This window comes from Drosophila elegans, unplaced genomic scaffold, assembly GCF_018152505.1.
Source record: "Drosophila elegans isolate 14027-0461.03 unplaced genomic scaffold, ASM1815250v1 contig_814, whole genome shotgun sequence".
Lineage (NCBI taxonomy): Eukaryota > Metazoa > Arthropoda > Insecta > Diptera > Drosophilidae > Drosophila > Drosophila elegans.
Genome location: NW_024546167.1, coordinates 116,403 through 133,856, shown reverse-complemented (window position 1 = coordinate 133,856; position 17,454 = coordinate 116,403). Strand labels below are relative to the sequence as shown.

The 17,454-nt window shown below is 37.0% G+C and overlaps 2 protein-coding genes across 5 annotated transcripts in view; both read right to left on the bottom strand.

Moving 5' to 3' along the window:
- The window catches only part of LOC108141852 (protein spire), a 46,218-nt gene extending 41,322 nt beyond the window's left edge, over window positions 1–4,896 (bottom strand). For all 4 annotated transcript variants that reach the window (XM_041710630.1, XM_041710632.1, XM_041710631.1 and 1 more), the window contains exon 1: window positions 3,567–4,896. In XM_041710630.1, the coding sequence (XP_041566564.1) occupies window positions 3,567–4,182 (616 nt within the window). In that variant the 5' untranslated portion in view covers window positions 4,183–4,896. The remainder of the gene's footprint in view (window positions 1–3,566) is intronic.
- Window positions 4,897–15,991: 11,095 nt separating this feature from the next.
- Window positions 15,992–17,055, bottom strand: LOC108134562. The gene is made up of 2 exons (XM_017254915.1): window positions 16,958–17,055; window positions 15,992–16,564 (listed from the first exon to the last, which is right to left on the bottom strand). The coding sequence occupies exon 2, from the start codon at window positions 16,554–16,556 to the stop codon at window positions 16,209–16,211; it is 348 nt and encodes a 115-aa protein (XP_017110404.1). The 5' UTR covers window positions 16,557–16,564; window positions 16,958–17,055; the 3' UTR covers window positions 15,992–16,208.
- Between the last annotated feature and the right edge of the window lie 399 nt (window positions 17,056–17,454).

Genomic DNA, 17,454 nt, shown 5'->3' with positions numbered 1-17,454 from the left:
GTAACTCTTTATTTAGACTCCACCCGAAGTTTTTACTAGACAAAGAGATAAGCATGGGCTAACCAAAAATTAGCCACAATTTCCCCACCGATCAATTAAAGATACTACCATCAAGCGTTTTTTTTCCCTCAAACAACGAACAGCAAAAAGCGAACCAATTTGTTGCAGAGCTTTAGTTTCGTTATAATTTTGTTTGGGTTTCTAGTTTCGGGGCATTTTGCGTTGCCTGTTGTTGGGGTAAGTTTTAGTGTAATTATTTAAACATTAAACCAGTTGAGCGGCCGGTTGTTTGTTTTGTCAGTGAAAACAAGAAAGTCATAGACATGAAAATGAAATATCATCACCCAAGCGGATGATTCGAGCCCCATACAGGGATTTTTTCTAGCTTTCTTTTAGATCTCTTTGATTAGTTCGAGCGAAATGTGTTTGAAAACGGAAGAATCAGATTAAATGCGATGAATCTCAAAGGAAACTCAACAAAAAAGTTGTTAAACACATTCAACAGCTGTCTGGGAAAGAGAGAACCTACCACAACAATTGGTCCCTTTCCATTTTCCATATTCTGAGTTTTCCGATTTTCACCAAGTGCGCATGACCCACGACCTTGAGGAAAAGGTTCCATTAGACAATATGTGGACGAAATTTTCCAGTGGAAAAATATTCAATAACCACAAACACCTGCTGTGCATCCGTTTGTCGAATTTTCTGAGAGCCTGATGAAAAACGTAATGGCGAGTTTGTGTGTTGACAGATTCAAGCGCCAATTTTATTGGGGGAGTCCGTGAAAATGTGGAAAACTCTGGTGGAAATTGCTGCGCGCCTAATCGAGGCGCCAGAGGGCGCGGCGACCCGACGGCGCCGTCAACGTTTTCCCATCAAAAGCACCATCTCCCACGTCTCCAATTCCATGGTCCCAATGGTTTTTGATGGGTTCCGAGGGCTACGAGGGTCTGGAGCGGAATTCAACACAATCAATGATTCGCTGCGCCTGGCGATGCGGTTGTCAGGAGACGATGGAGCGCGATTTTCCGAGTCCGAGACCAACTGAAATCAAGACCGAAATCGAAATCGATGCGGCAAGTTCAAAGCCCCCTCCCAAACGAAAATGTAACCTGCGAAAATGTTCCACTGTATGACCGATTCTTTTCGGATAAAACAGAAGCAGCCAACAAACGAAAACCATTAGAAGGTGCTAGGGTCTGCTGGCATCTACCATCATCTACCATCTGTAATAACTTGTTTGAGCAGACTAATTGCCGCTGCTGGCGGTTCTCGAGGTTCTCGGGGCTAAACCTTTCGATATCTCACCTAATGGCTTGGATTTTAGCTGCTAAATTAGCAGCAATTAAGGTGTTACAAGGTGATCTCTGTTTGCCCCGAAGAAAAATGTTCCCGATGATAAATATAAACAAAGCTTTTGTGTTGAGCTTAAGATTTTGTCATAGTGTATCTTTAAATTACAATGCTAAAAGGTTTTGAATCCAAGAACTTATATCAAAGTGTTTTAGAAAGAGTTTTAGCATTCAAGAGTGGATTTTTAAAATTAGGATAACATTCCCTTAAGACCTTAAAAAAAATTGATACACGAACAAATTTTCAATATCACATTCTTCCATCTTTAGAAACTATTTTTTCTAGTTCCTTCACCTCACAGATACACAATTCAATTATTATTTCCAACAAACTTCCTGTATCTACGTGCCCTTAAGATTAGCCATGTAACTGGTTAATTGCTTATAAGAGCTAACTAATTGGCCGTGCTGATAGAAAAGCCGACTATAAACAGAGAGTTGGCCTGGCCAAATAGAGAGGCCCATACAAAGATCATTACTTGGAAGGCATATAAAAATGCAGTAGAATGCAGTAAATGCCGCAGGCCAAAAGCTGTGTGAGTCACATTAAGGGCCACCTAGGAGAAAGAAGATCCCCATCTCACTACCCACTCACAAAAGCATTCTCCAATTAACGTGGCTTATCTAAAAGCCGATAGATTACCGGCCAGTATTTTGACAGGTCCCCAGAAGAATGATTAAACAATTAGCTGCGAGGCAGACTTCAGACACGTTCTCCAGATTCGTAGATCGGGAGACAAAAAATACCCCTCATCAATTACAAAAAAAAAGGGGTAAGAAACGAAAGAACAGTTGTTATCTTAAAACATAAAAAACAAAATTGTAGTTCAAAAAATTATTTCTTTTTTCTGGTTTCTACTAAAATTTTTGTATTTACTTGTTATGTTTTTACCTTCTTTTTGCACAAAAGGACCTCTGTTTCAACCAACATTTTAAAATAATTTTTTTTTATATAAACACTCGATAGAAATACATATATATGAATCTTTATCGACTTCCAAATATCTTCTGACTTCTGGCAGAAAATTATCCTTCTTTTTTTTCCGGTGCATTCAGAGACTCAAAAGAAAGTGAAAAACGCTGGGGAATGGGTACTGAGATGGGACCTTCTTCATGGGAGTCGCCGTTTACACTTTCCCAAGCCAGCACGCAATCAGACAGAAGGCAGAAGTGAAGTGGAGAAAAAACTCAATCAAAGCTGGCTGCATAACTTAAATGCAGAGGTCATCATTGGATAGTGTGGGTTGTTTGTTTGGAAAGCGCTGGGATTCCGATGGCCACGGCGATGCCAATAGTCAGTTGGATGGCACACGGAAACGCACATCACGGCAAATGTCCGAATAATAAAAGGCCGAAAAAAAGAAGTTAACTGTGGCTTATTAACTGAAAATGAAAGCGTTTGCCGAAATGACAAAGCCCTGGCCGGAGGGGAATCATTTCAACCGGTTTTCCGGCCCAGCTAATCACAGCCCCAATTTTCATCACGGTTATAGCTCCGCATTTGAAGTCAACACCCATCTGACCTCTGACAGGCCGAACGCATAAAAAAAGAATAGATTTATATATTTTTAGGAAGCCACTGAAGAAAAATCAGGGGAATACTAACCAAACGTTAAGAAAATAGTTGTACCTAATAACTGAAACTATTCATTTGAAAAAGTTTGTGTAATACCGAAGCAAATCTATCATTTGGGGTTGTTTGGTTCATCATGCTATCAATTCGAAATAACTTTTTTAATGGTTTTAATTCATTTCAATGTTCAATAAAACTTTTCCGCTTCTTCAGAGATCATAAAGAATATTAGTTATGTACGGCGATCGTTCTGATAAGAACAATCAGAATCAAGTAAAATTGTACATATGTAGCTATTAATTTGTTTAAATGTAAAAATTACTAGAATTCATTTTGTTGTTCTTCCCTAAACAAAAACCACATTTTTTGTAATATTAAAATTGGTTCCCTTTATGTTTTTACAGAGGAGAAACAAAAATATAGTTGTAATTACTAAAATTGAAAACTACACATTTGAAATCTTTATGGTCTAAAATGATTGTACTTTTTTAAAATATTTAGTGAGTGCACTGATAGTTTTTTTTTTTACAATATTGCAATTTTTAAGTCTGAAAATATAAACTTTCAAAATGCTCTGTTCATATTTCATGATTTTTCACTAACTGTGACCGAACAATGTTTTGTAGTTAACTTCTACGTACCTCTATTGATGACGATGGCATTGCTATCGCTGCTGCTGCTGGCGCTGTGATCCGGCTGATCCTCGATCTTGTCCTGCTCTTGGGGGATCCGCTCCTGAACCAATCGCTCCTCCTTCTGGGGCAATTGCTCCTGGCCGGAGAAGTGAACGCTGCCGTCGCGATGGAAGTGCAATTCGAATCCGGTGGGTAAAGAGGCCTCGTAGTCCGCCGGACAGGTATGGGCCTGTACGGCCACCTTGTGATAGAGTCCGGCGAATTGATGGATCAACGCCCAGGCCTGATCCTCCGAGAGGGGGGCCTTAAACGAGTCCAGGATGTTGTGCAGTGTGACGCACTGTTCCGGCGAGGAGCAACGATGGAAGGCCTGGAGGATGAGTGGGCGGGCGCTGACCACCTGCTTTTCCGGATGAAGGCCATTCGAGGAAATAATGGCCAGCTGATCCGATGGCATCTTCTGCTGCAGCTGGGCATCGCCATTGGCGCTATCCGGCGAGGTGGACAAGAATCCCTCCTCCTTAATGTCCTTGAACTTTGCGTTTGGGGTGGCGGTGTTGGGCGAGGCCTTGACCTTCATCGGGGGCGTGGCCGCCTGCTCCTCCGCCTGGTGCTCCGTCATTATGTGGCTATCGATTCCACTACAAATCCGGCACTGGTAAACATATAATTGATTTTTTCGCCTCTTTAGGCAAATTTCGCGATTTGTTTTTAGGTTTGTTTGCGTTTTTCTTCCTTTTTTTTTTTGCAATTATGTGGGTTATATTTAAATGTGTGTGCGGTAAAACGGGTTAAAGGGAATTTTATAACAAACACAAAGCGAGAGATATTCGCCGAACACAATTTATTATTTTGTTTGTTTCGTCAGCTACATTTAACACAAAACACAAGGGTACATGTATAATAGGTACAACAAAAAACACATGATTTTCGGCTCGAGAATATTGAAAAACTGGCGTCACGTTTTTGTGTGCACTTTTTGATTTGGCATTCGCAATTGCCGTTAGCTTTTGTTGGTAATTTCACAGCACTGTAGTCGCGCACTTTGCTTTATTTTATTTTATTTTATTTGCTCTTTTTTGTAATTTTAAATCTTTGTTTTTCTATGTTAATCGCACTTCTTTCGTTTTGTTTTGCGCTTATATTTTTGTAGCAAAGTGCCAGGAAAAGTGTTTCTCCAACTATATTCCCCTTTACATTTTTTTCCATTTGTTTTGTGCCAGTATTTCGTAGTTGCTGTTGTTGCTAAACACACGCGAAATTTGAAGGAAAACGCGAAAAATTGGTGAAAATCTCAGCGACACGCATTCACGTCCGATTCCGTCAAAGCTTTTTTTGTTTTGAAAATTTTGTTTAAGCTTAGAGCTGGGTCAGCCACTTACGATAGTATCGATAGAGAATATATTTGGGCTTCGAAGCACTATCGAGGTTTTAGTTTCGATAGTAAACGATAGTGGTACATTACTACAATTTGATAATAGAAATACGAGTTTTCGTATGGCAAATTATTTGTGTTGGCGGTCAAAAATGGAAAAAATATTGCCAGTATGAGGAGCACAAGTCCCGTGGATGCGATATGGGACATCCAGCAATAAATAGGAGTTGCTCATTCACCTCATCAAGCAGATCCTTTGTTGGTTTGGTAGGTAATTGTTTTAGGAATCCGTATGTGGATTTCTTAATAACTCTTAATATTATTTACCTTTAATTTTACTGCGCACCGACCGATTCCAGCTTAAAATCTGCCGCCAACGGCGTTTTTTACGTCTTCGACCGGATCTGAGAGGGTGGTTGGCAACTGGTTAATTTTTATCGGCCTGGAGAGCATCTTTAAAATAAAAGAATGTGAGCACGTAGCCTTTCTCGACAGAAACTTTTGGATCTCAAAGGAAACATCAATAACATATTTTATTATGGTTAGCTATGGAGTAGCTACGTTTACTCTTTATTGTTTTGATTATGCTATAGGAAAGCTATATGCCCAAAATTTTAAAAAGGCAATAAATTATTTTTCCCGTTATATGCCGTGTTTTTAAATTCCAAACATAAAAAAAACATTATTTTTGTATTCGATACTATTTATAAATATCGAATTGCGGGCCATCGATATTTTCCCAGCTCTAGCTCGTTATTCCAATTGGAAGTCGCGCTCAGCTGTTGGGCACTCTCTCACTAGCTCTCTTTGTTACGCTCTTTCTTTCCCGCTCTCTGGCTTTTTATTTTGACTCCGGTTTTCGCTGTCTTTGTTTTTTGCTGATAAGAAACGTTTGCTTTTGCTTTATGCCATTGTTAATGCTCTGGTTGGATTTATTTACTGTATTCATTTTAATTTTGGTAATTTTTCGAAAGCAATTTGTGTTAAGGTCAAAAGTGGCGCACTTGCTCATAAAAAACTCTTTGAGTGGGCGGAAATGATAAAACCTTAAAATATACCTTCATATAAAAATGTTATAAAGCCAGTTAGAGTCGCACTTAATGAGAGTTACTGATTTCATTTGGGTGTCCGACTTTGAGATGTTAGCTTAATCTTGTAAACCAAATGCATCCGGCAATTTGTAAAGATGTACTCAAAAATAAAAATTTTTTGAAGCTTGTTGAATTGGTATTTAAAAAAAATGTATATTAATATGTATGATTTCATATTTTACTGAAAATTGTAGTTTTTGTTGAAAAGTGTTTGTTCACACGCCTGAAAATATAAATAACATAAAAAAGTAATTTATTAAATATAAATAACATAATGAAAAGGTAAAATATAATTTGTATAGTTTCAGACGGATTTGCCATTTTTTTTTTATTTTTGAATATGTAAAAGTTTTGCTTAAATAGATTTAGTTAAACTAAATTTTAAAAATTTGTTGTTATTTATGAAAAAAAAGCAGTAAAATAAATGTTTTTAAAAATAATTGCAAACCACCTCAGGATGTTACTAATCTGGATGGCATTTCACCGATCGCCGATTCAAGGTCTCTGGAAAACCGCGCAGCATCCGACAACATTTGTAACTAAAAGATCAGTGACAGGCGCAGTTTTACGAGTTAATAAGCCCCATAAGTACGGCCCAGCATCCCAGCACCCCGCTCATCGTCCAAGTTATGATATATGAGCCGTAAATTGAAACTTTATATCAATGCCGACTCGCTGGATGGGGGAGAGATTTGCATACAATATTATTACAGCATCATCGGCATCTGCGGTAAACTTTAACGACTTGTTTTTATCCGTTGGCAAAAAATAAAAATGAAATAAAACAAAACAAAAAGACTTAATTAATTGGCCGAGGAGAGGAGCCTGCCCACGTAATCGCCATTGAATAGCCATAAAAAGTGTGTCCTCCGCTAGGGAACCGCTGGTCCCAGCTGGCCAGGAAAAATGACGACACCTCCGCGGATCGCATCGCATTGCAGATATTGTCATTAAAATCGCAGAAGCAAGTCGCTGCAATTGTCGCAACTTTATGAGCCAATCGCTAATGAATTAATTAGCCAACAACTGCGTTGGCTTACACCCGATAAAAGTAATAGTTATTGGCCAAATGGGCAGCCAGATCTGATGGCATAGATGGCGGGTTCAACAGCCGGTGGCGAACTTCAACCCACTGCTGTCGGATATTGCAGCTGGATCGGATCGGTCTTTGTTCTCCGCACAATATGCGAACCTGACTCCCATGAATCACTCACAATAACTCACAGAACTCAACGGGCCAGAGCCAAAAAAAATGTGCACGCGAAAAACAAAGCCAGAAACAAATGAGAATAGGTGTAGCTATGATGCCCCGCAAATTGGGGCATATATGCATGGCGGCAAGAGGCTGAGAAATAAGTCAATTAAAACTGGAGTTTTTATGGGAAGTGCTTTTGTAAAAAATTATATCTAATTAAATACGTTTGTAAAAATGTAACAAACATTTTGCAATAAAAAATAGCTCTATTTGTTGTTTAAAGTTTAAACATTTCTATATTTTCTTTGTCGTCAATATTAATTTAAAATTTTTAAGAAGGTATGTTTATTTCCTATTAATGTATAATTTTAACAAAGATTATCTTAAGAAGTACAAAAAATTTTATTTTTATAATTATAAGCTTCTTATTGCTTATTTTTTTACTTTTAATTTGATTTATTTTTAATAAAAAACACAGAGAACTAATTATAATGGTTTAAAATACAAGCAAAATAAATTATTTTAAATTACATAAACGTAATTTAGTGTTTAGGCTAACACAATAAAATCACTGAAAGTAGAAAATGACAGGGTTTGGTACTATTTATACTGAAAATAATCGGTGTTTCAAACATATTTTTAAATATGTTATTTGTATACACTTTGTAGACATAACAAAAGTTTTTAAATCAAAATCTTGACTTCCTAAACAAAATGCAGAAAAACACAATTTTGTAGGATAATTATTTTTGGTTACAGGTCATTTGGAAGTCGTAACCTTTCTATTTCTCTTCTGACTTCATTCCCTGCTTGTTGACGACTGCTGTTCTATTGGGGAGGTTCAGCCAAGCGTTGCATTTTTGGTCAATTACATTTGTCGCGCGGGTGGCACTATGCCAAGCTCCTCGGCTTCAGCGTTAAACACATATATCTGCCTATATGCATATAGACGCTGGACTTTCAACTTTGGCTGGTCAGTAGGTGGGCGTGGATTCTGAGCATTGTTTGTCATGCATCGAACCTCTCCCCCAAAGAAATAACACCGGAAATGTGCATCCGCTTTTGGCCAGAGTTGCATCTACTCCACCGTCTAAATGCCAGTATTTAGTTTTGTTCCACCCAACGAAAATGGGGAGGTGCAGAAAATGTGTGTCAAACGTAGGTAAATGAAATCGCTTTTTGGCCAAATTTGGCTGCTGTAGATTGCGTACGATGGTTGCCACGATGGTGCTGCAATTTCTGCAGAGGATGCAACGCTTCGATGCGCCTGACACTTTGCCCAGAAGTTGCATAAATCCGCAGACGAAAGAGTTGTACTTCAAGCCCTTTCAGAAGGTATTTTAACTAACTAGTTGGCTACTGGAAATTTGAAAATTTGAGGGATTTTATAAAACAAATTAACAAAAAGTTATTGAACAATTCAATCAGCCATTTACATTGCATTCCAATTTCTGATTTAAGAAAGGTTTGAGAAAATGAACAATTTTATTTGCATTACCAAAACATTTTTTTAAAGTAAGATGACTCCATGTAATTTCGGGCTCAAGAAAGGTGTTTAGAAAAATGAATAATGTTATTTCTCCAATTAACACATTTTCCTAATTTCTGAAAACCATAAATTTTGCTTTTAGCGGAACTGGTTTTAGGGGGTATTCAGGTATTCAGTCTTCTATCTGCTTGACATAAATTATATGGATATTAATACTGATATAAATGAACTACTAAAATATTTGATTCTAATTTTAAAATAAACTGATATTAAACAACTTGAAAACTGATTCAATTTTGATTCAGTTTATGATAATTTTCATTTTAATTTCAGGTTTAAGAAAGGTGTTGTTGGGTTTCCAGCTGAAAACATTTTCCTGACTCTTATTCTCAAATTATCTGGTTTTAAGGTAAGGGAACTGAAATTGTCTGCCATGTGGGGATTTGTTCGGAAATTGTTATTATTGTCACAGCCACCGACTTGGCGTTCATTAAAGCAAATGGACAAAACCTGCCAGTCAGGCGTTCCGTCAACCCGTAATATACGGATGCATATAGATATATAGTAGATACAGAGGGTCTGACTTTGGCTTTAGGGCGGGGATCTCGACTCACGTGTGGAAATCACGGCAGTGCAACTAATGGGCATTACTTTTCTTTGGCTCCGTTGTCTCCTGGCACTTCACAATTGTGTAATATTCTGTCGGCATGTTTGTGCCCCTGCAGTTGTGGAGCTGCTCTAAAAACGTGATGCAATTAGGCCTTTGAAAGCAGTTGGCCACAGGAATAAAAAGAAAAAAAAAGAGGGGAAAACTGTGTGAAAAGGGCGGCGGAGTTATGATTATCGTACGTGTTCTTCTCGGGTAATCAATTTTTTTCATGTCTTCATTATGATTTGTATTTACGATTGTGGGAATTTTGTGCAGGGTTTAATGTGGGTTATATTCATGGGGGCCCCAGAATTCATATTCCTAATTACAGTCTCAGTTGCGAGCTAATTTGCAAATGCAAATCAAAGTAATTCGCCTTCTATTAATCCTAGGATGAATTAATTCTGTGTGCTGTTTCTACCCCTTTAATAACCCTAACCACCTGTAATTGAGAGCTGCTTGGGAACCCATCATCATGAGCCACATGTGGCACATTGACCCAAGTGCCAAATACCACACCAGCTAACCCAGAAAACGCCAATGACAAAAAGAATATCTCTGCTGGGAAGTAAGTAATATTTTCTATTTTCTTTGAGCCAACTTCAATGATCACAATACGCATTATTTTCGCTCGCTATAAGGCATTCTTCTGAGCGGGGCTTAAAATATCAGAGAACTATAATTGGGGGAAGAGTGAAGACTCGGGGGCCGTGCTCAAGTAGACGTGACAAGAGACCTCTGGAGAAAGCGGAGGAATCGGAATCAGAATCGGAATCGGCGGAAGAGCCGCAATCACAATCACCGAAATTGCAGAACAATTCCTATGCGGCGCGCTCTAATTTGTGTTCATGCAATTATTTCAGGTAACTCCGATTTGCCTGTGAGCTAGCGCGGTCCATTTAAACGGTAGGGCAGTGTATTAAAACTAAGTGCCACTTAAGCTCAGCCTGCCTGCCCAAAAGCTCTTCACATCCAGAACTTGCGCAAAAAGCCCTGACAGCCAAAGAGATTGTCTCTCTAATTCCGACTCAAGCCAAAGACTTCAAGTGCAGACAGAAAAATTATGGCATATGATAGCTAATGAATCATGAAATAATACCTCTTGGGATTAAGTTCAAATATTTGGTTCAAATATTTATATTGTGAGTTGAGCTATTGACATTTTGTTAAAAAAAGAAATGAAATGACATGTCCAATTAAGAATAATGCAAATGTAAATTAATTTAAATTTGTACATGAAATTACAAAATAAAACATATATTTTAACCTAAGTGTCAATGAAATTTTTATTTATTATTATTATTCAGTGATATTAAAATATTTTTTAATACACTTTCTTTCTTTATTATTTAATTAAAAATTTTTTATTTTAAATAACAAAGTTTCCCTTCATGAACCATCTATTATGGTAACCTGTTCTTATTTCCCTCCTGTATTGTATTATTTTTCCCCAGTAATAACAGAACATTTGGAGACCACAACACCAACATACTCTCAAGGGCCGGACGGGTGCGTGTTTCAATTGTCAGTTTTTCCAACTATTTGGAAAGATTCTTTTATTCCACTGCATAAAATGACAGGAAAGTCATATGTTCAAAATTAGTTTTAGTTTAACTGATTAGTTTTAGTTTAGCAAATTCGATAATTGCTCACTTTGTTAAAATTGTTTTATTTATCTTAGTTAGCAGAATATTCTTTTACATTGGAAATAAATTGAGCCGCGCCTTTGATATTTTCAGAGTATAAAGTAGATTGTTCCATGTGGCGGATGCGTTAAAAAGTTTTTAATTTTTGTTCAGTGTTCATCTGTAGGTCCGACTGGGCACATTTAGTAGTTGTTGCTTGATCATTTCGGCTGCCTCCTATGTGCAATGCAATTTCTAAAACGTGATTCGTGCAGAGACAAAATGCCACACTCCACTCCCCCAGAAACCCCCAAAGGAAATCCAGTTGATCCACCACCCGATCTTCAGTAGAGCACAACAAAAGACCATTAATATAATTTGTGTCTAGAGTTACTTTTCGCCCCGACCCGCTGTCTTCGCATTTGGCGCGTTTCGTCCTAAATGATTATGAGCTCCAACTCGGAGGCAACTTGATGTTGGGTAAACATGCCACAGTTTTTCCATATCGCTTGTATTGTTTTTTTTTTTCCAATTTTTTGCTTACGGGGTCACAGGCTCCGCGTCTCACTCCCAAATAGATTAAATAAAAACCGCTGATCGTGTCGCCGCCGTCGATCGATTGCCATTTTGAGTGGGGGCTGGGGCTTTTCCTATTATTTATTTAACAGAATTGTCTACAACGTTTATTGGCTGGCGCTTAATTTTTATTAGCGCACAGTCGAAATGAGTTTTTCATGGGAACAAATCGATCGGTAGCCCCCAAAGGGGTTGGCGTGTTGACAGCCCGAAAAATTTAAGTTAGGTTTCCTCTCTTCCGAATCTGCTGGGTAAACTGGAAATGGTCAAAAAAGTGTTGGCGGACATAATTGGGGTCATAAAAGTTATGGCCTCGATGCGATGCGATGAGTCAAAACGGAATGGCATAACAGGCAGTTCTATCAATAAGAACTGCTCATCAATAAAAAATATTTTTTTATTTGTTCTAAAATCTTTACTGAAAGAAAAAGAAAAGAATTGACTTTTTAAATGTTTGATAAAACACCTATTTAGTACGGACACCAACGAAATTTTAAAGACCATAATAACACATTATTTAAATGTATTTTTAAGTCTTCGTTTCAAAAGTATGTTTTCAAAATTAACATTTTACAAAAAAAAAAAAAACAATATAAGAGAAAAGAAATTAAAAATTTATTATACTTGTAATTAATACTAATTCTGGCTTTGTTTTTACCATGGATGTGAGATAGTATTAATTTAAAATTGTTAGATTTAAATAAGTCATTTCAAGCATTGTATAAATGCTTAAATCGTATTATTTATAATGTCTATTTATATTAAAATAAAAATACAAATATTTTATTATTATTTTATTTTTATTTTATTTTTAATTCTAGTATTTCTAATTTACTTTATTGACATTGGATCTGTCTGAGTAATCGTTGCTTCGGTCCTTCCTTCTGGTTAATATTTTAGAGGCAGCGCTCTGAGAACTCTTTAGACCGGCTTTAGTCCGCAATCTTCGATGCGGGAATGGCGACAACAAATCAGCGCGGATCGGTGTGCGATCTTGCGGTTGCCCGGCTATAAACTAAGTGACCACCTGCAAGATGGTCGGCGGGCATAAAGCAAACTCTTTATGGGCCGCTATGTTCGACGATGACAACGACATCTCGATGGGAAGCCATCGGTGGAAGTGGAGGAGATGGAGATGGTTCTGGCCATGGAGATCGGCGTTCTCGTTTGATGATAATGAAGATCTTTGCCAGAATGTTCTCACTTTTCGAGATACACAGAAAAAACAGCCAAGTACCTCGTTTCGATATTTCACTCTTAAACAAAAATGATTCTTAAGACTATATTTTCTTTGTGTTTGTTAATACCAGAAGTAAATTAAAAAATTATACGTTCCGGAGCTTGTCAATCCACCAGGAATTCTGTAAAATATGTTAAAGACTGAGCTTTTGGCAACAAGTTAATATTTTGTTTTAGAAATTGTTAGAGAAAACAATGTTGTATTTGATCTTGGTAGGGTGACATGGCATTGGTTTGTTGAATTACAAAGATATTAGATCTCAAAAATGGTATATGTATGTACATATAATATATTTACCCAGCCATTTTCTATACCTACAATTAATTTAAATAAATAAATTTAAATATGACTTTGAGATGAAAAACTATAAATCTAAGTTTAAATAACTCTTCAGGCCAAGTAAATGCTTGAGTTATTTTTTCTCTGTGTCCAGGAATAAAGTCGCCTTGTGTCTAATGATTGGAAAAAAATCAACATCTTGTTGCGATTTCGAAAAAAGCGACCACACAGCCGCTGGATGCGCTGGAGCCGGAGAAAGAGAGAGTGAGAACCCAAGATCTGGACTTGCAACCTGAGCGCACTTTCATTTTCTGCTGCTCGCCGCATAATTAATTGCGACCGAAAGTGGACGACGATTTTTCGTGGCGGCAGAAAGCAAAAAAAAAGCCCAATCGAAGGAACAACGAACCTGTAGTCACCACTAAACCGGATCAAAACGGCTGGATTTTGTAGCCGGGGCAACTTTCTTCTTGCGGCTTCTGACACACTAAAACTAAACTGACGCAACGCAGCGTGTGGCAAGTGTGGCAAGTGTGGCAAGTGTCTGCCGCCACTCAATCCTCGTTCCTTCCAAAAAATAAGAGATCTTGTAACGCCTACGAGAAGTCCAAGGAGGCAGCTTCCTGGGCTGCCTGAAATTCCACTTGAATGGTTGGGTGAAAAAAAAATGAAAATTAAGTATTTGTGTGATGACGAAAGGGAACTGGAGGCCACATGCCTCATTCACACGCAGCACATGCTCAGGATACGCTGTAATTGGTACTAGAGGATACTTAAAAATAGTACAAAATCGACAGTTGGTAGCCAAATTTCTACAAAACATTATTATTACTTTCTGATCCCAAAAAAATGATATGGTATTTTAAAAACATTTTAAAAATTAATCTTATTAAATCAATTTTAATTTTGGGTTACTCTACTCTAATTATCTCGATTTTTTAAAACAAAGAAATAAGCAAAATCGAAGACAAGCGTAAATTGGTAGCTACAAATTTCCTATTTATTTTATTAAGTTAATTTTAATTTTGTGATCACAGTACTGCTAAAATAGTGTTTAAAATCACATTTCAATTTTTTTTTTAAATTGTGAAGATATGGTAATGAAATTACTTCACAACATTTTTAAATAACAATGTCAATAAAAATATATTAAAAAAAATAATAATAGATTAAATACTGTTACTTTTGGCATGACACTAAAACCTTAAGGTTGTGATGCTTCAGAATCTTAAGCATTTTGCGGCAAGGAGTTAGTTGCAGTCGCCGAACGTAAACAAAAAACACAAACGCAGGCCCAAAAGTAAAACAGAAACCGAAACTAAACAGAAAATCCGATCGACAGTCCAGTGCCTGACAGAACCAGTTTAATGGCACATGAAATTTCACCAAAAAAAATCTGTGAATCTCCAGGCCTAGCTGCCCAGTGGGGGCAGGGGCTGATGGGGGGCGTGGCAAGTTGATTTGCTTAAAAAGAAATTCACTTTCCTTCGACGGTTTTACTTTTTCAAATTTTGTGTGCGAATGTATGCCGTTTCTGGATTTTCTTTCGAGTCTCTCTCTGTGCACGGAAAATAATTTTAAAGTTTTATTGATGATGACTTTTATAAAGCTATAATATAAAATAATTATAACTAAATGTTTCAGAAATATTTTTTACACAGACTTTTATATGTTGTGAAATAACATTGTTGTAAATAACAGCTTAAATTAAAATTGTAGTAAATTAACTACTTTATGGAAACATGATACTAAAACTACATATTTCAAAGTCGTCCAGACGAATATAAATTGTCTTACGAACCTCTCCAATAAAATAGGCACACAATTTTGGTAATTTAAATTATAAAATTATGTTTGCTTCCATGGATGTCATAAAAAATGTGTATTAATAAAATAATTATAATAAATAGTAAAATAATAAATTGTCCCATGTCATGTTGGCTTACAATTTCGTATATAAAAAAAGTATATTCTGTACTTTTAGAGTAAGGTAAAGAAGATAACTATGTTATTACAACATTTAACTTTTGAGTATTTAAAGCCTAAAATAACTAATTTGTTTGCGTGTACCACGAGGCTCCTCTTGGGCAGTGAAGGCAAAGAAGGTCACGGGTGTGTTGTAGATCATGAGGATTGGATGCGATACAAGGCCCATAGACAACAGGAGGTGGTCAAAGTCAAGTCGCAGGCTTAAACTAGGCATGGGACTCCAATCCAAAAGACCCACAAAGTCCACAATTGAATGCATTGCCAATGAGCGCAAAAATACTTTTAATGAAAGTTGGCACTTTGCTTTTTGGGTTTCCTCGGCTTGTTTTGGTTTTTCGGTTTTTCTCGCCATTTAGTTTTTTTTTTCGTATGTTCGTACTCGTATGTATGTTGTTTCTAGCATTTTGATTTGTGGCAGGCCAGGCGGCAGCCGAGGAAAATGGTTTTGTGGTTTTCTGAAGAGCAGTTCCACAGGAGCTCTCCTTTTGGCTTGAAGCAGAGGTGTTTCAGCCAGCTAATTGGATGTGGACAATGGATGGTTTATTGTCTGCGCTGCTGGTGCGGATCCTTAATTGGTGGGCAGACATCAAAGCGGATCTGTTTGTGGGGCGCAAAGTAAATCAAGTCGACTAAATCACAACTTGAGCAGAAATGATTTAATAAGACGTCTTCACTTTCACTTTCGATGAGGGCGACAATTTATGATAGTCACAAGTGGAGTGGTTTGAAAAAAAATGTGCGTTCACAATTAAGTGAGTTTTTATTTTAATTTTTGAATTGTATTAACCTAAGCATATGAACTCAATTTTTATTTGTGGCCCTTTTTTTTAATGAATTTCAAAGCAATAATATTAATTCCAAAGGATTTTTTTTATTAAGGCTTAAAAATTTAAATTTATATCTAAAATAAAATTGCCAACTGCTTTCATCGATTTAAATTTTAATAGTTTATGGTTGTGATAAATAATTCCACGCTGTTGCAAATTTCCTGTCAAGTCCAGTGAATAATGTAAGGGACAATATATTTTTCTAGAATTTAATTAGAAAGTGTTGCTTGTATGGGTTTTTAATGTTGAAGCCCCAGTAAAAAGTTCCTCAGAAGTCACCGTTTAAAAGAGTGCGTTTTGTGTGGTCCAGAATCTACTTTTTCTTTTCTTCCTTTTTAGTCTTCTCCTTCTCCTTGTCCTTGTCCTTTTCCTTTTCCTCCTGCGCCTCCTGCGCCTCCGGCGGCGGAGGCTCCTCCCTCAGCTCCTCCTCCAAGGGCGGAAGTCCCAGATGCATCCTGGACCAACGGGGCATGTTGAAGAGGCACCAGAAGGGAATGATCATCATGATGGCCAGTGATCCGCAGCCAATAATGAAACGCTGGGCGGTACTCATCGGAAAGCGGGGCGGACCGGCCATGGGTATATAGCTACGATCCAAAGTAGTTTGGGACTTAAGGACCCCCATCTGGGTTAGATGTTTTCGCACCAAAGTAAAACTCATGTTGATTTCTGAAATTGATAAAATATTATTAAGAATTGAATATAATTTTATTTTTATGTCCAATATAAAGAAAATTAGGCCATGACCATTTTTAATTTTTGTGTAGGGGTAGGGTTTTAAAGGCGAACAAAACGCATTTTTTTGCGATTATCCATTTTAAGGCTTTTTGAGGTCATCAAGTGTTTTTTATATTTTAGTTTTGAGCACTTTAAAGTGAACAAAGCGATTTTTTGTTTAAAAAAAAACTAATTTTACTCGGATTGAAATTTGTACAGAACATTCTCAGCATATTGTTGATTCAGAAAGAATAAAATCGAAAAAAACTATATTTATACAATAAAGTATTATAAACCATATACTAATAAAACCCCGTTCTTTGTATGATAAGATATAACACTTACCAAAGCTGTTAACGCCTGTGTGGATCAAAACAAAATGAATAAATAGAAATTATTTTATTATGACAGCTAACTTGCAAATACGGAAGACCCATAGCCTGCTGAAAGCTGGGAAAAACAGTTCAGCAGGAAACAATCGACTGATGAGGTTCATAAACAAAGGTTAAACAGGCATTAAAAATGCTAATGAAAGATATGAGCCGCAGGCCTGATTTCAATTCAATTCGGATCCGCAGACAGAGCACTCAAAAAGAGATGTGAAATTGTAATTTGGAATTCCGTGCGCAGGCAATTGTTGAGATGGATGGGATTATTATATAAAATGTGCGATGAACTGAGCGAATGTTTTCGGATTAGTGCGAAAATCTCCAATGCGATGGCTTTATTGAAGTTGGTATGCCACAGCAAACTTTGCAGGGCAAATACCCAATAAAAAATAATTGAAAACTTTATGAGTTTAATTATGTAAATCCAGAATAGCTTTTACTTTTTATCTTTAT